Source organism: Colobus angolensis, unplaced genomic scaffold (assembly GCF_000951035.1).
Source record: "Colobus angolensis palliatus isolate OR3802 unplaced genomic scaffold, Cang.pa_1.0 Scaffold415, whole genome shotgun sequence".
Taxonomy (NCBI): Eukaryota; Metazoa; Chordata; class Mammalia; order Primates; family Cercopithecidae; genus Colobus; species Colobus angolensis.
This window is the reverse complement of record NW_012117544.1, coordinates 557,812-579,218: the sequence shown is the minus strand read 5'-3', so window position 1 is coordinate 579,218 and position 21,407 is coordinate 557,812. Positions and strand designations below refer to the sequence as shown.

At 47.3% G+C, this 21,407-nt stretch overlaps 1 protein-coding gene, 1 pseudogene and 2 gene segments (V, D, J or C); 3 read left to right on the top strand and 1 right to left on the bottom strand.

Annotated features, from left to right (window-relative positions):
- Positions 1-21,407, top strand: part of LOC105521985 — a 268,074-nt gene that overhangs the window by 163,741 nt on the left and 82,926 nt on the right. The window contains 1 exon segment of the V gene segment in view: positions 17,078-17,088. Coding sequence covers positions 17,078-17,088 — 11 coding nt within the window.
- The window catches only part of LOC105521983, a 659,966-nt gene that overhangs the window by 583,052 nt on the left and 55,507 nt on the right, over positions 1-21,407 (top strand).
- LOC105521981 lies at positions 862-7,063 on the top strand (annotated as a pseudogene).
- Positions 16,271-16,875, bottom strand: LOC105521982. Its single transcript, XM_011956362.1, has one exon. It carries the CDS (start codon positions 16,841-16,843, stop codon positions 16,271-16,273), a length of 573 nt encoding a protein of 190 aa, XP_011811752.1. The 5' UTR covers positions 16,844-16,875.

Genomic DNA, 21,407 nt, shown 5'->3' with positions numbered 1-21,407 from the left:
CCCCCCCCCCCCCCCCCCAAAAAAAAAAAACTTTCCTGAAGTAATTCTGTGACATCTAGCTTCCCTGTGGTGTGTGGCCACTGACCTCTCCGTTTGGTTACTTTAGTGGTCAGATAGTAAGTGGTCAGAGAGATCCTTAAATGCCTGAGCCAGTGAGTCTTCCAGTATTTGCTGAGGGGCTGTGTGTGTCTGTTAGGGCACACCTGCAAAGCGCAGGCAGTCTGTGATTCTGTATTTGCCTTCATTGCTTTCTTGCATATGGCCTTGTGGTCAGTCAGAGGGGAGAGATTGGAGCCCTCTCAGGTCTTACATGGGCATGCGCATGGCCTTCTAGATCCTCAGGAATGTATCAGTGCTTTTCAAAGTCCCTGTGGACATCTCATTCCCCAGGCTGAGTGCAGTGGTAACATCACAGCTCACTGTAGCCTCAACATCCTGGGCTCAAGTGATCCTCCTGCCTCACTCAGCTTCCCAAGTAGCTTTGACTACAGGTGTGTGCCACCACACTCAACTGATCTTTAAATTTTTTATAGAGACAGAGACTTGCTGTGTTGCCTAGGCTGGTCTCAAACTCCTGAGTTCAAGCGATCCTCCTGCCTTGGCCTCTTGAAGCTTTGGGATTATAGGCATGAACCACTGCAGCTGGCACTGGAGCTTCAGTTTTAAGAGGCGTTCTCAAAAATCAATACCAAACTTACTGTTCATTGATCACTTCATATGTAGTGTCAGCTTAGCTTTGCAGTAGGCTGGGGAGCTAGGAAGAGACAAAGCGATGAGTGCTCATGTGTGTCTAGGTAGCAGGACGTGAGAAGTGACTCTGAAGACCTCACTAATTGGCTGTTCTTTTCTCTGTGGCCAGTGTTTGTCCAGCATGATGCTGCCCAACTCTACCTCAAACTCCAGAACCTGATTAAGGACCATGTCACTGATGTACACTTGGTAAGAACCTAGAACCAGAGCACTCAGAAGCTTCAGGTGCTGCTCATTTGACTCATTCAGCTGTTGTTCCTGTAGTGTGTAGAAGAATAAGAGTTAATCCACATAAAACATTTACCACAGTTTCATAATATTGTTACTGGTAATATTTTGCACCTTTGTGAGTAGGACGAAGAGCATTAGTCGCTACCATTTCTAGAGCTTCGGTCTCTTGGCTCCACCTTCTGGCAGTTGGCCTGACCTGGCTTATTGTGGTGTTCCCATCTCACCTCTGTGCTCTCCCTCTTGCAGGTGGAGAGGCTGCAGGCCCTGTATATGATCCGGGTGAAGGAGTCCTTGATTTGCCTCGACTGTGCCATGGAGAGGAGCAGAAAGAGCATCATGCTCACCCTCCCGCTTTCTCGTTTCAAAGCCCCTGAAGACACTGGTAAGGGGATTCTCTTGGTATTTGCTGCTTCCGTATGTGTTAGTTCACTTTCTGTTGTTATGACTCAGTATCTGAGACTAGGTAATTTATTTCTGACAGTTCTGGAGGCTGGGAAGTCTTGGTTGAGGGGCTGCACCTGGTGAGGGCCTGCCTGTTGGTGGGGACTCTGAGAGTCCTGAGGCGAGGCAGTGCAGGGCATCACATATTGAGGGGGCTGAGCATGCTAATGTGCCAGCTCAAGTCTCTCTTCCTTTTCATATGAAACCACCAGTCCCAATCCCAGGATAACCCATTAATCCATGAGTGGATTAATTCATTCATGAGGTCTGTGCCCTCATGACCCAATGACCCCCTCTTTTTTTTTTTTGGAGACTTCCTGTCACTCAGGCTAGAGTGCAGTGGTATAATCTCAGCTCACTGCAATCTCTGCCTCCCATGTTCAAGCGAGTCTCCTGCCTCAGCCTCCCGAGTAGCTGGGATTACAGATGCCCACCACGACGCCCAGATAATTTTTGTATTTTTAGTAGAGTCGGGGTTTCACCACGTTGGCCAGGCTGGTCTCGAACTCCTGGCCTCAGATGATCCACCCGCCTCAGTTGCCCAAAGTGCTGGGATTACAGGCGTGAGCAACCTGGTCCTCCCTAAATATTTCTCAAAGGCTTCACCTTTCCATCTAGCTACATTGGGGATTCAGTTTCGACCTGGGTTTTGGGGAGGACAAACCTTCAAACCATTGCACCACACAATACAGTGTGGCCAGTTCCCCCTTGCCTCTTTGATCTATCTCTGGCTTCGAAAAAGTCGCTTATTTCATATTCATGGCCCTGGACAATTTCTCCTTTGTTTGGCAAAAATGTTTTTCCCTTCTACCTCCACCTCCTTCATACTGCTCCCTTAACAGGAGCCCCCTCCTGTTTTCTTCCTCCAGTCAGTAGGTGCCCTTTGAGATCCTGCCAAGGGGACCACACCAGGCCAGGCATTAAGGGAGATATGAAGAAAACCAGAAGAAAAGCTGAAATCCTCAGCTGTAAAGTGTGGGGATGCTGTACCTGCTACAGTTTGGGGCTGTGTCCCCACCCAAAAATCTCATGTTCAATTATAATCCCCCGTGTTGGAGGTAGGACCAGGGGGAAGGAGATTGGATCCTGGGGGAGGGTTTCCCATGAATGGTTTGGCACCATCCCCCATGGTACTGTCTTTGTGACAGTGAGTTCTCATGAGATCTGGTTGTTTAAAAGGATGCAGCCAGGCTGGGTGTGGTGGCTCATGCCTGTAATCCCAGCACTTTGGGAGACCGAGCGGGTGAATCACCTGAGGTCAGGAATTCAAGACCAGCCTATTCAACATGGTAAAACCCTGTCTCTACTAAAAATACAAAAAATTAGCGGGGTGTGGTGGCAAGGCCTGTAGTCCCAGCTACTCAGGAGGCTAAGGCAGGAGAATCACTTGAACCTGGGAGGCGTGCCCCTGCACTCCAGCTCATTTGCTCTTGTGCACCTGCTCCTCCCATGTAAGATGCCTGGTCCTGCTTGGCCTTCTGCCATGATCCGGAGCTTCCTGCAGCCTCCCCAGAAGCAGATGCTGCTGTGCTTTCTATCAGCCTACAGAACCATGAGCCAATCAAACTTCTTTTCTTATAAATTACCCAGTCTCAGCTATTATCTCACAGCAGTGTGAGAACAGATGAATACAGTACTCTAGGTGGGAAATACCGACACTTCCTTTTCCCTGTTCTCTTGGGTGGGACAGGAGGACGCCCTGCACTGCTTCTTCCAGCCCAGGGAGTTATCAAGTAAGTGCTTCTGTGAGAACTGTGGGAAGAAGACCCGTGGGAAACAGGTACGCCTTCCCTAGATCACACTCAGCTGTCCCTCGGTGCACATGGGGGATTGGTTCCAGGACCCCTGTGTGTACCAAAATCCACACACATTCAAGTCCCCCAGTCGGTCCTACAGAACCCACGTACAGGAAAAGTTTGTCCCTCATCTATGTGGTTGTGCATCTGGGATACTATATTTTTTGATGAGCGTTTGGAACTCGTGCCTCTAGGGGGGAGGGCAGACTGTATTTATTTAAAACAATATGTGTATAAGTGGACCCACACAGTCCAAACCCGTGCTGTTAAGGGGTCAACTGTCCTTCACTAGCCTGGGGTTGCCTCCTGTGAATTTCCTGATAGAATCATCAAAGGCCCTGAGGGCACCCCATTTTGGGTGAGAAAGGGAATCTGGATCTGGCCAGTAGTATCTGGGACGCTGGGGTTCTAATTTCTAGAACCATGGATGTGGCTTCTCAAGTGGCATCACTGAGAGGGACCAGAGGAGAGGGCCTGAGAGCAGCCAGGAGGGCATTTCCCTCAAGGTGAGATTAGCTCCCTGGAGCAGGTGCCGTGGCTCCCCGGGTCCTGGTGCCTGTGTAGAGCCCTGTGCCCTGGTGCCTCTTGTGGTGGCCGCATGGTGGTAGAACAGCCAAGTTTTGCATTATTCTCAGAGGAGCTCAGCAGATCCAGCAAACAGGAGCCTTAAACTCCGTGATGTCACCCTGCTCCCCGCTTTTTGGGAAGAACGTGTCACTAGCCCTGACATTTCTCTAACTCTCCCGTTCCAATCATGTGATTCTCCATCAGGAATTCATAGACAAGAAAGATCTGCCACGCCCTGGACTTCCCTCAGAGCTTGGATTTCAGTCAGGTCTTTCCGATGGAGTGAGTGCCCTGTAATACTGAGGAGCAGGTGGGTTGCTGCTGACCTCTTTGCCATCCTGCCTCTCCCCAGATGCCTCATCCTTTCCGTTTTCCCTTCCCTCACCCCGAGTCTGCTAGAAGCCACCCATTCCTCAGAGATTGTCCGCAGCCTCAAAAGATTTTCCTCTTTCTAAATATTGGATTTGTGTTTACATGCCTCACAGCACTGAGGGAAGGAATCCAGAATTCAGTAGGCTTCTTTGGAAATAACATGTGGAATACCTAGAAATGCAAAGGCAAACATGTCATTGTGGGTTTAGTACCAACTAAACTTTCTTCCTAAAATAGCCTGTGCCCACTTTGAGGATAATCATAAAGTAGCCAGTTGACTGGACCACATTTAATCAGAGTAAAGTTTAATTTGCTTGTCCTGAGATAATAACTTATTGAGAGATTCTGAGGAAAAAAAAAATGATAGAAGGCTAGGCAGTGTGGCTCATGCCTGTGATCCCACACCTTGAAAGGCTGGGGTGGGAGGATTGCTTGAGCCCAGGAGTTTGAGACCAGCCTGGGCAACATAGTGAGGCCCCATCTCTAAAAAGAAAACAACTAACTGGGTGTGGTAGCACACACCTGTAGTGATAGCTACTTGGGAGGATGAGGTGGGAGGATCACTTGGGCCCAGGAGTTTGAGGCTGCAGTGAGCTGTGATCTATCACTGTACTCCAGCCTGGGTGACAACACAAGACCCTCTCTCTAAAAACAACACAAGAAATACTAAGAAAAAAAAGACACAAATATCTTTTCTTCATAGATTTGAAATGCTACATAGCAAATTTTGTATTCCCGTATGTACGGGTCTATTTTTGGAGTATCTCTTTTGTTTTATTGGTCTGTTTGACTATTTATGCTCTAGAACCATGGCATTTAGAAAATTAAGGCCTGATAATATGTTAAAATAGCTCCTATTATAACATGGTTTCTTTACCTGCTCAGGCAGTATACATTTCATAGGATTCTCTTTTTCTTCTAGTTCTTTATATTTCTACCTACACATTTTACCTGATGAAATACATTTAAAATTGTTTTTCTCTCAAAAAAGACTTTTATTGGCTGTGTGCAGTGGGTCACGCCTGTAATCCCAGCTCTTTGGGAGTCCAAGAGGATTGCTTGAGTTCAGGAGTTCGAGTCCAGCTGGACAACAAAGACTCCATCTTTGCAACAACAAAAATAACAATGAACAAGACTTTGTTACGGAACATTACAAATAGATACCAAAGGGTGTAGTGAAGAATTAGCCAGTGAATCCTTGGCTATAACAGTTACCAAAACTCATGGCAGGTCTTGCTTTTCCTATAACCCACCCTCTTGTTTCACCCAACTCTGTACAGGGTTTTTCTGAAGCAAATCCCAGACCAGACTTCATACTATTTTATTTGTAAACACTTCATTATGTGTCCCTAAAGAATAAGCACTCAAAAGATAATCATCTCCATCTTGTAATTCCTTAATAGCATCAAATATCTGTTCAATGTTCAGGCTTTCTGACTGTTGTATAATCTGTGTGGTTTGCTTGAATCTAGATCCAAACAACGCCTGCACAAACAACACAGATGGAGTCTTGGTTTGTTGTCCAGCTGGACTCGTAACTTGCATTTGGTTACCTTTCTTTCTTAAGTTCCTTTTAGATTTCCGCTCCTTTTCTTTTCCTTGCAGTTGATTTGGTTGAAAATTTTTTAAATAAGCCAGAACTGGCTAGTTCGTTTCATTTAACGTGTTCCTCTAACCTTTTTATTTCTTGTAAAGTAATATTTAGATACAGATATTGCCCTGCATTTTGTAAAGTCCTGCACAAAGTCTGCAAATGGAAACAGGGATAATTCCAGCCTCCACTGTGGGTGACCCTGCTTTGTGTGTGCTGCCCTTGCCGTTTGTCTCCCCTCCCTCTACAAAAGACTTTTGGCTGGGTGCAGTGGCTCAGGTTAGGGCCATTCCTGGGCTTGGGGAGAAACGGAACTGCGTTCTGATGACCCCCAGCCCTCCCAGGGGGAAGTTCTAATCTTGCCTTGGCTTTGGGGGCCTCTCTCGTGACCTCCTGCCTTCCATCTCCTGTGTGCTCTGCTGTGCCAAAGCTGCTGAGCCTTCACAGTTCAGGATCCACACTCAGGAAAGCCCCTCCTGGAGGGTGCCCACCGGCCATGGGTCAGGACTGTTCTCTAATATTCTGAAGTCCCAGAATCGGGCTTAGGGTGGGCAGGTATAAATGTGTGAGGCAGTCATGTTTGTGGTGGTGAGTGAACTGTCTCGTGCTTCTTTCCAGCCTGGAGCGCAGTATGAGCTTTTTGCTGTGATTGCGCACGTGGGAGTGGCAGACTCCGGTCATTACTGTGCCTACATCCGGAACGCTGTGGATGGAAAATGGTTCTACTTCAGTGACTCCAGTATTTGCTTGGTGAGAAACATCATCCACAATTGCCTACTGCCCTGGATTGGCCACCTCTAGCAAATGCTGGACCCAGGACTGCGTGGGTCTCTGATATCAAGACACACTGTGGTCCCGCTGTCTGGGTGTGGGCCTTTGATGAGGGTTCCAGCCTTTTTCGGCCTGAAGTCCCCATGTGGTTTGCACCTCTGTAAGGGTTCACTTCCCTCCACTTTTAAGTTTTTGGTGCTCTAGCCTCATGCCCTGCGGCTTCGTGCTTTGTGGGAAATGTCTAGAGAGCAAGGAGAGTTAGAAATATGTAAGGCCTCTGAGATAAGCATGACCAAGTTTAAACATGGGGATGAAGGCACTAAAAAGACTTCATTGCATATGATGTCCTGCTGCTGATGCTCTAGGCTCTTGGGAGTTACTAGGGGTGGGCTTGTCCGGAGGGCGAGGGGTACGTTGTAGCACCCTGTCCTCTGTGGGTGCTTGTAAGTTGTCAGCTGGCTGCTTGACCCCATTTGTTTCTGGCTTCCAGGTGTCCTGGGAAGACATCCAGTGTACCTACGGAAATCATAACTACCACTGGTAAGGAACGTTATTTGGGTAATGGGAGCGTGATGAGCTCACACAGGGTCCTTGGAGCTGCGTGAAACGCCTGTGGATTCCCCTGTTACTCACATGCTGATGGCTTACTGTCCGCCTCATCTGCAACACTCACCCCACCACCCCATACTTGCCCCACACGTCACACTCCAGGAATATTAAAGTACAGGTAGCTCAAACAGCCGTGCCCTCCATCTCCCCTCTGCTGTGCACATGCACTTCCTGGCTGTATTGTCCTCTCTTCGTTTACCATCTAGGCCAAATCCCAACTCATGTTTTCATGCTCATGGTCTTTTCCTACCCTGTAAAGCCTTTACTGAGGCACCCAGATTCCTAGGGGCTCATAGTATGGTTTTTTTTTTTTTTTTTTTTGACGGAGTCTCACTCTGTCACCAGGCTGGAGTGCAGTGGCGCAATCTTGGCTCATTGCAACCTCCGCCTCCTGGGTTCAAGCAATTCTCCTGCCTCAGCCTCTGGAATAGCTGAGACAATAGGCGTGTGCCACGAGGCCCAGCTAATTTTTTTTAATTTTTATTTTCTACTGGAGATGGGGTTTCACTATGTTGGCCAGGATGGTCTCGATCTCTGGACCTTGTGATCCACCTGCCTTGGCCTCCCAAAGTACTGGGATTACAGGCATGAGCCGCCGCACCCGGCCTTCTTGTATGCTTTTACTGCATTTGAGCATACTTCTTTTACAGCAGAGATCACAACTTTTTAAAAAATTTTATTTTTAGAGATGGAGTCTTGCTTTGTTGCCCAGGCTGGAGCACTGTGGTGTGATCATAGTTCATTGCAGCCTTGAACTTTTGGACACAGGTGATCCTCCCATCTCAGCCTCCTGAATAGCTGGGACTACAGGTATACACCACCACACCTGGCATATTTTTAAAAATTGTAGAGATGAGGTCTTGCTATGTTGCAAGGGGTGGCCTCAAACTAATGGTCTCAAATGATCCTACCACTTCAGCATCCCAAAGTGCTGGGATTACAGTCCTGGGCCACTGCGTCTGGCCTGTTCTTAGGTTTAATTTCATATATTTGACTGAATGCTGTGAATACCACTGCAAGAAGTTCTCATCTGAGATATAATTTATGCTGAATTGTGACTATTACAAACATCCAGGGATAACTAGTCATGCATTATGGTCCTAGGTTTTTTTAAAAAATGTGATTTGGCGAATGGCTTTGGAGAAAATGGCAGATGAAAGACCTCCAAAAATTCTTTCCACAAAAAAATGAGAAAACTGGCAAAAAGTTGTCACCATTACCACTTTTTTACTATTATCATTTTTTTTAAGAGAAAGAGTCTTGCTCTGTTGCCCAGGCTGGAGTTCTGTGATGCGATCATAGCTCACAGCAACCTCAAACTTCTGGACTTAAGTGATCCTCCCACCTCAGCCTTCTAAATAGCTGGGACTACAGGTGTGCACCACCGTGCTTGGCTAAAGTTCTCATTTTTTGTAGAGAGGAGGTCTTGCTATGTTGCCAAAGCTGGTTTTGAACTCTTGGACTCAAGCAATCCTACCACTTGGCCTCCCAAAGTGGTCAGATTACAGGCAAAAGCCAGTGCGCCTGACCCATTAACATTTTTAGACTTCAGGAAATTAGCTAAAAGCCTGTAATAATCCAGAGGATGTTCATTGTAGGAAAAAAAATATATATATATATATATGTAATCTCAGAACAGTGAGTTTTGTGGCAGTTAAAAACTTTCTCCTGTCTCCTGCTCTGCAGTTCCACAGTAACCCAGAAAATTAAAGTTCACATTCACAATGAACACCAGCAACCCGACAGCTACTGGAGGAAGCAGAAGAGCTGGATCTCCCTCAAAGCTTTATTTCCAGGAATTATCACAATTGAAGTGTTTGATGGTTCTCTGTAACACCTGACTTGCTAGACTGCATTTGACCTGCCTTGGAGCTTGTCCAAGGCAAAAAGCCTTTCAGTCTGGCACAGTTGTGAAAAACAATGACAGGTGCTGGGTGCAGTGGCTCACGCCAGTCATCCCAGCACTTTGGGAGGCCAAGGCAGGTGGATTACTTGAGGTCAGGAGTTTGAGATCAACCTGGGCAACAATGTGAAATGCAATCTCTACAAAAAATATAATTAGCCGGGTGCAGTGGTGTGCACTGTAGTTCTAGCTACTTGGGAGGCTGAGGCAGGAGAATTACTTTAACCTGGGAGGTGGAAGTTGCAGTGAGATCATGCCGTTGCATTGCAGCCTGGGTGCCAGGAGAGAAGCCCTGTCTCAAAAAAAAAAAAGAAAAAAGAAAAAGAAAAGAAAAAAATTAGCCAGAGTGGGGACACGCAACTGCAGTTCCAGTGAATCAGGAGGCTGAGGCAGGATGAGTCCAGGAATTTGAGGCTGCAGTGAGCTGTGATCATGCTGGGTGCACTCAACCTTGACAACAGAGAAAGACCTTGTTTTAAGAAAACAAAATACAATGACAGGCAAATGTTTAACTTTGTGGCTGCTTGACCTGGTGGATAACAGCTGGGGCAAACAATAAAAGCTAAAAAGGAAAGCAGGGTAATGAGATGCCCATAGGGGTTTGAAATGCTCTGACACATTCCTGGGTATCTATAAAATGCAAAGGTGCACCACGCTGTGAGAAGAGGGGCTCAGTGTGCCTAAACTGCTTTTATAAAACACTGTAGGCTGGGCGTGGTGGCTCACATCTGTGATCCCAGCACTTTGGGAGGCTCAGGTGGGCAGATCACCTGAGGTCAGGAGTTCGAGACCAGCCTGGCCAACATGGCAAAACCCTGTCTCTGTTAAAAATACAAAAAAATTAGCTGGGTATGGAGGCACATGCCTGTAATCCCAGTTATGCAGGAGGCTAAGACAGGAGAATTGCTTGAAACCAGGAGGTGGAGGTTGCAGTGAGCTGAGATTGTGCCACTGCACTCCAGCCTAGGTGACAGAGCAAGACTTCATCTAAATAAATAAATAAATAAATAAATAATAAACACTGTAGCTTATGCCAAACAGATTTTCCTTTCTGGGATAATGGAATTTAGATGTGAGCTAGGAAGAGGACTCCAAACCACCAGTCCCCACTCAAAACCCTGGACACTCAGTCTCTATGAGCTTCTCTGGCAGACAGTATTTCATACATAGTTGTCACAGTCATTGTTGGAGAAATGTTATGTGTCTCTGTGATTTGTTTGGGCAGGATTCTTAAAAGCTTGTGCTTAGTTTCAAGTGGACTTTGCTACACATACCTTTTCTTGTTTATTTGGCTTACTATTATTGTGCTGTGATAAATCATAGCAATGTGTATGACTACACACCGAGTCCAGCGGGTCCTCCTAGAGAACCACTGAACCTGGGCGTGTTCTTGGCTTCCCAACACAGGTGGCTACACAAGAAAAAAAGCAATCAATAGACACTGTCCCTCAGGAAGTCCAGACACTGCATATGCTAGAAAAGACTATATGACCTGCTTTAAATATTTTCAAAGAGTTAAAGGAAACTATGTTTTGTTTTGATTTTTTTCTTTCTTTGGGTATATACCTAGTAATGGGATTGCTGGTTCAAATTATATTTGTGCTTCTAGATCTTTGAGGAATCGCCACACTGTCTTCCATAATGGTTAAACTAATTTACATTCCCACCAACAGTGTAAAAGCGTTTTTTCTCCACAACCTTGCTAGCATCTTTTGTTTTCTGACTTCTTAATAATACTCGCTCTGACTGGTGTGAGATGGTATCTCATTGTGGTTTTGATTTGCATTTATCTAACAATCAGTGATAATGAGCTTTTTTTGCACATGAGGACACTATGTTTAAGTAGTACAATTATGCTTAACTGTATAAAAATAACAATAAAGATGTAAATTATAAAAGAGAACCAAACAAAATTTCTGAAATTGAAAGTAAAACAGCAACTAAAAAAATTTATTGCGGGAATTTCTACTAGTTTCCTAGAGTTGCCAAAACTGATTACAAAAATCTGGGTGACTAAAAACAGCAGAGACATACCTTTTAGTATTCTTTGTAATTTTATGGACATGAGGTGTTAGATAAAAGAACTCACCAAATAGACTCTTAGTGTGAGGTTTTATGGGCATCTGGAGGAGTTAGGCTGTGTTCACATTGTCACTGTAGGTGTCAGAAGCTAAAATGAATTTTTGTGTCTGTTTTTTTTTTTCTTTTTCCTTTTTTTGGGGGGTGGGGAGGGGAATGGAGTCTCTGTCGCCCAGGCTGGAGTACAGTGGCATGATCTCAGCTCAATGCAACTTCTGCCTCCTAGGTTCAGGCGATTGCCTCGCTACTAGCTGCGATTACAGGCACGCACCACTACACCCAGCTGATTTTTTGTACTTTTAGTAGAGACAGGGTTTCACCATGTTTGCGAGGCTGGTCTTAAACTACCGACCTCAGGTGATCCACCCACCTCAGTCTCCCAAAGTGCTGGGATTACAAGCGTGAGCCACCACGCCCGGGCATGTTTTCATCTTCCCTGGTTTTGGAGGTTCACTAGAGACTTCTTCGCCACAAGGTCTGAGACTGGCAGTTCCTTCTGTTGCACTCCCTGTAATATACAGGGGTCCTGAGGACAGAGTGGTGTGGTGTGGAGGGGCGAAAGTGTTCTCTGGTCCTGTGATAAGTCTTCTAGGGAGTCCAAGGCCCTGGGCTGTGACCTCCAGAAGTGCCTCTCAGTTTTCCCCTCTTGGGGAGATTGAAAGGATAGAGGCAATGTTCTGCAAAAATAGTTTTTCTTGAGGACAATTTTATCTTTTACTTTTTTAGAAACATTTTTTAATTTCAGGGGTTTTGGGGGAGCAGGTGCTATTTGGTTACATGAGTAAGTTCTTTCATGATTTGTGAGATTTTAGTGCACCCATCTCCTGAGCAGTATACACTGAACCCAATTTATAGTTCTTATGCCTTTGCATCCTCACAGCTTAGCTCTCTTTTATGAGTAAGGAGACTGGAATACTCTGGGCATACTTCGAGACTGTTGCTCTTTTTCTCCCCCTGCTGGAGGCACAAAGGTATTTTTCTCTTATCTTCACCCTGAGAATATGAGAGTGGAGGTGTTCCTGGAGATTAAATGTATGAAAATGTGAGGACCCCCATAACACAGCCCCTCCCTCCAGAGTGTTCACCTCTCAAGCTGGTCCTCATGGAGCCTCCCGCAATCCACCAGTTACCGTCTGATATTTGCCTGCCCAGGTACTGGCTCCAACACAGGCCTCTGCTCATCCGAGTTGTGATTCTCTGCATCTGCTGTCCTTCCAATTTACAGAGCAGTAGTTCAGCTGTGATCTCACTTCTCTGATGGATCTAAGAAGAGTTGTGGATTTCCAGTTTGTTCAGCTTTGTTGTTGTTGTGAGGACGGGAGTGATGACCTCAAAGCTCTGTACATATTAACCTGCAAACTGGAAGCTGTGGAGGGGAGAGTCACTTAGAACAGCATTGCACAGGCCACCCAGATCCTGCTAAGGTGGCAACTGTGGTAGGCCAGGGCAAGTTTGGAGGAACGTACTTTCCACAGGACCCAGCACTCCCCTTCCTGTGCAGCTGACCAAGAGAAATCAAAACCAAACTTCCTTTTCCACAGACATATTTGAGTGAGGCTGGGTTGTCTTTCTATATTTCGATCAAACAAGATATTGAGACAGATTGCAGGAGGAGACAGGAGAATCCAATTGTCCTTCATTTTGCAAAAATGTACAACAAGGCCACTCAGTCCCTTATTTGTTTTGGAGATTATAATTATTTCTTTTTTCCCATAATGCTATCCTGAAGCAGATACTACATTTTTCATAAAATGATATTATTTGCATTTTCATGTGTGTTATTTTTCAATCAGTGGTTCTCAATTGCCCATCTTTCATTTCATATTTAACTTTTTGTTTTGAAAGAAATTTAGAAAAGCTGCAAAAAGCACAAAAGTCCTAGCGGTCCTTCTGCCAGCTTCTAACGTCAACATCTTGCATCACCTTAGTTACAAGTGTGGAAATCAGGACATTCGCACGGATATATGATTAGCAAATAAACTGCAGACCTTACTTGAATTTCACCAATTTTTCCATCGCTTTCCTTTTTCTGTTGCAAGATCCAATCTAGGATTCCACACTGCATTTAATTGGCAGGTGTCCCTTGGATGCCTCAGTCTGTGCCAGTTCCTCACTGTTCTCTTGTCTTTCATGCCCTGGCAGTTCTGAAGAGTAATGGTCAGGTATTTTGTTGAGTGTCTCTGAATTAGTGTTTCTCTGATGTCCATCTTCTCATGATCAAATTGACAATTTGCTTTTAATGGAGAGGATACCACACATGTGATGCTGTCTTTCCTTCCACGTGTCACATCAGAGGGTACCTGATGTTGCTGTGTCTTGTGTGCAGGGCGATACTTGATCACAAAGTTCATGCCATGTCTGCCATGTTTTCTTCTGGGAAGGTTATTGTTATTTTTTGGTGGTGTTAACTTAATCTTTCTTTCTTTTTTTCTTTGAGATGGAGTCTGGCTCTGTCACCCAGGCCAGAGGGCAGTGGTGTGATCTCTGCACACTGCCATCTCTGCCTCCCAGGTTCAAGTGATTCTCCTGCCTCAGCCTCCCAAGTAGCTGGGATTACAGGCATGCACCACCATGTACAATTGTTTTTGCATTTTTAGAGGAGATGGGGTTTCACCATGTTGTCCAGGCTGGTCTCAAACTCCTGACCTTAGGTGAACCACCCACTTTGGCCTCCCAAAGTGCTAGGATTACAGGTGTGAGCCACCATGCCCGGCTGGTGTTAACTTCAATAGGTAAGGCATACTCCGGAGACAGTACGTTGAGGTTATGTCAATGTCCTGCATCTTAGAATTCTGCATAGAGATTTTAGCCTCCTCGGAAGATTCTTGTCTACAACAGTGATTCCTGTATTTCTTGCTTCAACGTGATTCTCTATTTCCCTCATTCTTTCTACATTTATCCATTGGAAATCTTCTGTAAGGATGACTGGTCCCTTCTTCTACACTTGTTTATTCATTCAGTTATTTATATCTGTGTAGACTTGCTGATACTACTTTATTATATGGCTTCTAATTTAATACTATCAATACTCATTTTCTAGCTAGGATGCTTTCAGTTCTGGTCATTGGGAACTCCTTCAGATGGGCTCCTGTGTCCTTCCAGCTTGCTCCATCTTTTAGTGAGCACCTCTTTTCCTCTGTATAACAAGATATTTTGCGTTCATCTTGTATTTTTTTTCCCTCAGCTTTGAAATCAAGTCCTTCTTCAGTGAGACCTGGCTCTTTTGATTAGAGGACAGCTCTCACTGTACACAAAACATTCACGGAAGTCATTTGCTGAAGGACAGAGCAACCCAAACCCACACAGCTCCCAGGCCATAGCACAGAGTTTCTGCCCCAGGAAGGGGTGTGACAGTCCGAAAAGACTGATAGGTCCCTGGCCCTGCCCGAGGGGAGTGACTTTGCTTAAATCAGAGCAGGAAGAAAGTTCTGCACCAGAGCGTAATTGGAGCCAAAGGGCATCACAGTAGCTAGCAGTCCTCCGAGGGAGCTCGTGCCCCCTAAAGCACAAGGGTCTGTACCTGTTTGTCCCCTTGCCCCTGAGCCCGAGTGCAACTGCTGGGCATGGGGGGAAGGAATGAAGATTGATTGACCTCTGAGGCCCTAGCTCTCAGCACAACCTCCATCCATGAGGCCTCTGAGGACTGTTGTGGAAGGAGTCACCAAAGGAATGAATCCAGCAAGCCAGGCCTGACTCCAGGGAATAACTGAAGGAGAGCTCGCACAGGGACTAAAGCGTATTTTGCATAATACAGACTGGGACATCTGGTGTGTATAGGTTAGGGACAGTGTTAAAACATCCTACCATGTACAACTCTCCTCCCCTAAAGAATTAGCCATCCCCAAATCTCAGTAGTGCTGAGGTTGACAGCTCCTGACTTATACCCTGCCTATTAGATCTGGGAGAATTGGGTATAACACCTTCAGTGATTCACGGGGGAATCTGCAGTCATTGTGGGCACCTGTTTTTCCTGTGACCGTTGTGCGCTCGTCTCCTTCCAGTACCTATTGTGCCGTCCCCTACCCCCCCCCCCACCGCAAAAACACACACACACAACCGGTCCCGCCTCCTGCCATTGCCAGCGGCTGCCTTGCACAAGTACCTTGCTGCACTAATCCGTTAAGGTTGCGCTGTCACTCGCACCTGTTCTTTGCACATGCACCCACTCCCTCAGATTTAAAAGGTGCATTGCCCAGCAACAGAAGAAACTGCTTGCTTAGGCTTTGGCTGAGTTGGCAGCTTGATGAGGACGCTCAGAGCTCAACTCTGGAGAATTTGAGCATCCAACCATACCCCACTGCTCCCAGGAGCGGTTACCTAAGCACTCTGCACCCCTTATTCCTGTCCCGGCCTGGGGCGGAGGACCTGCCAGTAGGGCTCAGTTGCCTGGAGCCTGTTCAGCCCATCCCCCAGTTGACTTTGCATGTGGGATCTCCCCGTTGCTCCTGCCCCTGGACGGAGTGGCAGGCCATCCTACAAGCATCCAGACACTTGGCATCAGTGGTGTCAAGACAACTCCAAGAAGGTTTTCCGTGATCCTGCAAGCCCGTATGTTCCTTCCTGGTGATTCTGCCTTCAATTGGATTGCACAGGTACCACAGCAAGCCAGTGCTGTGTGCTCCAAATTCCAGGGCGTCCTCCAGTTCAGCCACTGCACTGAGCATAAGGAATCTCTGTGGGGCCCAGGAGCAGGGAGTCACCGCTTTGGGATGCACAACACCCAGCTGTCCCCAGACTCATGTCCAGGGAAGAACGTGTTGAAGGCCCTTAAGGAGAGCAGGACAGGGATGCCTGAGCAGGACAAGGACCCCAGAGTCCAAGAGAATCCTGATGATCAGAAAAGGGTCCCCGTGGTCACCAGGGATACATAGTCTGCATTTAGGCCCCTGCGGGACAGTGGAGGCCCCTCTCCTTTTGTGCCCAGGCCTGGGCCACTGCAGAGAGACCTCCATGCCCAGAGGTCAGAAGGAGGCTGTAAGCAGAGATTCCAGACCTCCTGGACGAGCTCGTGCATGAAACAAAATGCCATCTCAAGCTCCTACACCTCCACGGGAGGCTTCCCATGGCTAAAGCGGAGGAGGTGGCCAGCCTCATCCCACTGTTAGCTGACCCTCAGTTCCTCAAAGATAGTGAGGACAGGCCTCAGGCTGTCCCTTCGGGTTACACCCGGTGTGAAAAGGTGGCAGATACAGTACCAGGGCAGAGACTCGCCCCGAGGAATGGCTCCCCCAGATCCCAGGCTTCTAGGCCCCATAGAGGCGAGTTTCCCCTGCTGCCACACAGGCGAGGGGAGCCTCTGATGCTGCCACCTCTGTTAGAACTGGGGTTCTGGGTCACTGCTGAAGACCTGAACCTGGAGAAGGAGGCGGCATTCCAGTGCATCAACAGTGTACTGTGGGATGACGCCAAGGCCATCTGGGACTGCAGACCCTCCCGGGCTTCCCACACTTTGTCCTCACTTGCAACAGATACTTCTGGTCTGCCTGCTGTTTCTGAAGCACCGAGCATGGATGCACAGCAGGAGAGAGACAAGTCCCAAGACTCCTGGGGCCCAGTGGCCCCCCTAGCATCTGCTGCAGAGGCTCCCTCTACAGCTCCTGTGTCTGGGAAGATGCACAGACCACCAGACCCCCTGTTCTCCTTCTCAGATCCCCTTCCTGCCACCTCTTCCCACTCCCAGGACTCAGCCCAGGTCACCTCGCTGATTCCTGCACCCTTGCCAGCTGCAAGCATGGACAGCAGCTTGAGAACCCCAAGGCCTGGCACTTCTGGAGCCAGTTCCACCCCTGCAGCCACACCCACGGGCTTTGGAAGCAGAGAGGCAGCCCCCACTCTGTTCCCTCAGGAGAAAACAGGCAAAGAGAAAGGCCTTGAGCACCACACATGGCAATGGGGCATGAGGGGGCCTGAACACCAGGAGGCCCCCCACGCAGAGCACATCCATGGTGACTGCGGGACCTGGCACAGGGAGCAACTCTGTTGGGTGGCACTTTTGTCTTTACTTTCCATCACATCCTTGGGGGATCATTTAAGCAGACACCCCCAACTGCAAGTCGGGGACCCAGTGCCACTGCAAACAAGGTAGGCTGCACATGCAAGTCTGGGCCAGCCTCTGACTCTAGCAACCCCTCTTCCTGCGTGGGCACAGCAAGGAGGAACCTGGCCTCTAAGGCGCTCTCGTGTGTTGTCAGGGGTTCTGCTGGACACAGGTCCAACGGGCCATCGTCCAGCTCATCCTTCTCCACGTTGGGCTTTCGAGCCCGTCATAAATTCCTTGCCTAGAGTGAGGTCCAGAAGAGTTTTCTCTAGGTTTCCTTCTAATACTCTTGTAGTTTTGTATCTTACGTTCAAGTCTTGTACCTATCTCGAGGTGATTTTTGTGTATGTTGAGAGATAAGAATCCAGTTTCTTTCTTCTGCGTGTGGCTATCCAACCCTCCTATACCATTCATTGAAGAGGGGGTCCTTTTCCCAGTGTGTGTTTCTGTCAGCTCTGTCCAAGATCAATTGGCTGTGAACATGTGGCTCTGTTTCTGGGTTCTCTCATGTGTCTCACTGATCTAAGTGTCTAGTTTTATGCTAGGATTATACTATTTTGGTAACTACGCACTTGTCAAACATTTTGTAGTTGCAATTTGCAGTGAAATGGAATGCCTCTAGTTTTGCTGTTTTTGCTGACGATGACTTTGGGTCTGTGAGATCTTTTTTGGTTTTTTTTTTATGAATTTTAGGACTTTCCAATTCTGTGAGTGGTGACATTGTTATTTTGGTAGGGGTTGTATTGAATCTCTAGACTGCTTTGGGCAGTATGGTCATTTTGATGTTATGAATTCCTACCATGAGCATGAAATGATTGTCCATTTCTTTCTCTCCTCTTAAACATTTTCTCAGTGTTTTGTCGTTTTCCTTGTAGAACTCTTTCACCTCCTTGGTAAAATTTCTCTGTGGCATACGTTTTTCCATTTTGTTGCTATTGTAAATGGGATTGCCTTCTTAATTCTTTCCCAACCAGACCATTATTGGTGTATACAAATGCTGCTGATTTTTGTTGTTGTTGATTCTGTATCCTGCAAATGACTGTATTAATTTATTTATCAAGTCTAGGAGTTTTCCGGTGGAGCCTTTGTATGTTTCTAAATCCAAGATCACATCTTCATCAGACAAGGATAATTTGATGTCCTCTTTTCCAATGTGGATGCCTTTTATTGTGTTCTCTTGCCTGATTGTGTGATGTCGAATAGGAGTGGTGAGAACCGGCATCTTCATCTTGTTCCTGTTTACAGAGGAAAATGCTTTCAACTTTTCCCCATTGTGTAGTAGGTTAGCTATGGCTTTGTCATATACAGCTTTTATTATTTTCAGATATGTTGGGGTTTTTTTGTTGTTATTTCTTTATTTTTGTTTTTTGAGATGGAGTCTGGCTCTTGCCACCAAGGCTGGAGTGCAATGGCATGATCTTGGCTCACTGCTACCTCCCTCTCTTGAGTTCAAGTGATTCTCCTGCCTCAGCCTCCTGAATAGCTGGGATTACAGGCACCCACCACCACACCTGGCTAATTTTTGTACTTCTAGTAGAGATGGGGTTTCACCATGTTGGCCAGACTGGTCTCGAATTCCTGACCTCAGGTAATCCACCCACCTCAGCCTCCCAAAGTGTTGGGATTACAGGCGTGACGCACTGTGGCCACCCCGGCCATTTTCAGGTATGTTTCTTTTATGCCAACTTTGTTCCTTTTTTCAAGACATGTTCTCACTCTGTCTTTCATATTGGAATACGGTGGCACCATCAGAGCTGCAGCTTTGAACTCCTGGGCTCAAATAACCTCAGCCTTCCGAGTAGCTGAGACTACAGGTGCACGTCACCAGAGCGGGCTAGTTTTTGTTTTTATTTCTTTGTAGAGATCTCTGTTCCTCAGGTTGGCCTTGAACTGTTGACCTCAACTGATCCTCCCAGCTCAGCCTCCCAAAAGCACTGGCTGAATTGACAAGGATGAGCCACCACCTGGCCCAGAGTCACATTTTAACATCACATCCTCACTGCTGGGCTCAAGTTTTGGCAGTGACTGAAAACCCTCAAGGAGAGTTTCTGGTCAGGCCCGGCCCAGTCTGTGCATAGGAGGGGAATGGAAAAATGGCCTGTGGATGGTTCTTTTGGAGAACTGGCCAGACAAGCGCTGGGATTCCATTTCCTGGAATACAGGGCCTTGTGATGTCCAGCCCAGCTGCCAGGTCCAGGGCCTTCGGCACCATCTAGTTTGTGAGCTCACCCAGAAGTGGCCTCGGTTGCCCGAAACAGCTTGTCTCCCTTCCAGTCTGGTCCCATTTGAGAGATGCAACTGGGCCCTGTCTTCCAGGAAAACATTTCAGTGTGTGCCTGTCTTTGTCCCCGCACTGGCTGGCCTCTCTGTACCCTGAGAACTTGGGTTATGCAAGGCTCTGCCAGTCAGCTGAGCATCATGAAGCAGCTCTCTTCTGTTCCAGTGAGGCCGACCAGGCTCCAACACCCCTGCCCTGGGTCTGACCATTCTCCCCCTCACCCAGAAATGACCCCCAACCTGATCCTGCTCCCTGTCTTCTAGCAACTGCTCTTGGGAAGGGCATTTTGGCCTCAAGGGCTTAGCGTGTCATTTTCTGTTTTCTGTTTATCTTTCCAGAGCTGTTTGGGACAGCCCATGTGTCAGTCCATGTACTGCTTCTTGGGAAGGCAATCGGGGCTTGCTTTCAGGGGTGGGTATAAAAGTTCTTGTGACATTTGTTTATGAAATCAGCCTTCACTACATGGATAGGACCAGCATACTTCTGCGGCATGAATCTGCCATCTAATTCCTTTTTTTTTTTATTTTGTATTTTATTTCTTGATTTCTTTTGAGACAGAGTCTGGCTATGTCTCCCAGGCTGAAGTTCAGTGGCGCAATCTGGGCTCACTGCAACCTCCACCACCTGGGTTCAAGTAATTCTCCTGCCTCCGCCTCCCAAGTAGCTGGGATTACGGGTGCACATCACAATACCCGGCTAATTTTAGTATTTTTAGTAAAGATGGGGTTTTGTCACGTTGCTGGAGCTGGTTTCAAACTTCTGACCTCAGGTGATTGACCCGTCTTAGTCTCCCAAAGTGCTAAGATTACAGGTGTCCATTTATTTATTTGAGATGGAGTCTTGCTCCATATTTTATTTATTTATTTGAGACAGAGTCTTGCTCCATCACGTAGGCTAGAGTGCAGTGGCGTGATCTCCGCTCACTGCAACCTCCACCTCTCAGGTCCAAGCAATTCTCCTGCGTCAGTGTTCTGAGTAGCTGGGATTATAAATGCCGGCCACCGCACCTAATTTGTATTTTTAGTAGAAATGGGGTTTCTCTGTCTTGACCAGGCTGGTCTCAAACTCCTGACCTCATAATCCACCCACTTCAGCCTCCCAAATTACAGGCATAAGGCACCGTACCTGGCCACATTTATCTTTTTATTTATTTAGAGACGGTCTTACTCTGTCGCCCAGGCTGGAGTGCAGTGGCACCATCTCAGCTCACTGCATCCTCTGCCGCCGTGGTTCAAGCAATTCTCATACCTCAGCCTCCCAAGTAGCTGGGACTACAGGCTCCTGCCACCACACAGGTATAATTTTTTCATTTTTTTTTTGTAGAGACAGAGTTTTACCATGTTGACCAGGCTGGTCTTGAACTCCTGACCTCATGATCTACCCACCTTGGCCTCCCAAAGTGGTGGGGTTACAGGCGTGAGCCACTACACCCGGCCACGTGTATTATTTAGAGACAGAGTCTCTCTCTGTTGCCCAGGCTAGTGTGCAGTGGCGCCATCTCAGCTCACTCACCCCAGCAGCCTCTGCCTCTGGGGTTTAAGGGGTTCTCATGTCTCAGCCTCCCAAGTAACTTGGACTACAGGCACGTGCCACCACGCAGGGATAATTTTTTCAATTTGTAGAGATAGGGTTTTACCATATTGGCCAGGCTGGTCTCCAACTGTTGACCTCAGATGATCTGCCTGCCTCATCCTCTCAAAGATTATAGGTGTGAGCCACCGCGCCCAGCCTCTTGCTATATTTAAATAATGTGGTGGCTTTATTTAATAGAAATCCCATCTCTACTGAAAATAGAAATGGGCCAGCGGCAGCCCTCGCCTCGCCTGCAGACACCAGATTGGGCAGAATAGCATGTGGCACTCGCAACTCTTGCAGCGAGGGCAGAACCCAGTGTGGACCCTTCTGCCTGTGGGAGGGGCTGCTGAGGCCTGCGGAGAGGCCAGGGTGGAGGCTCGTGCCCTTGTCCAGCCCTTGGTGTGGTC

Coding starts and splice junctions, on each gene's coding strand:
- LOC105521982 (XM_011956362.1), bottom strand. CDS start 16,843: ATGCTTGCAGCTGGCAAGGGTGCAGGAATCAGCGAGGTGACCTGGGCT.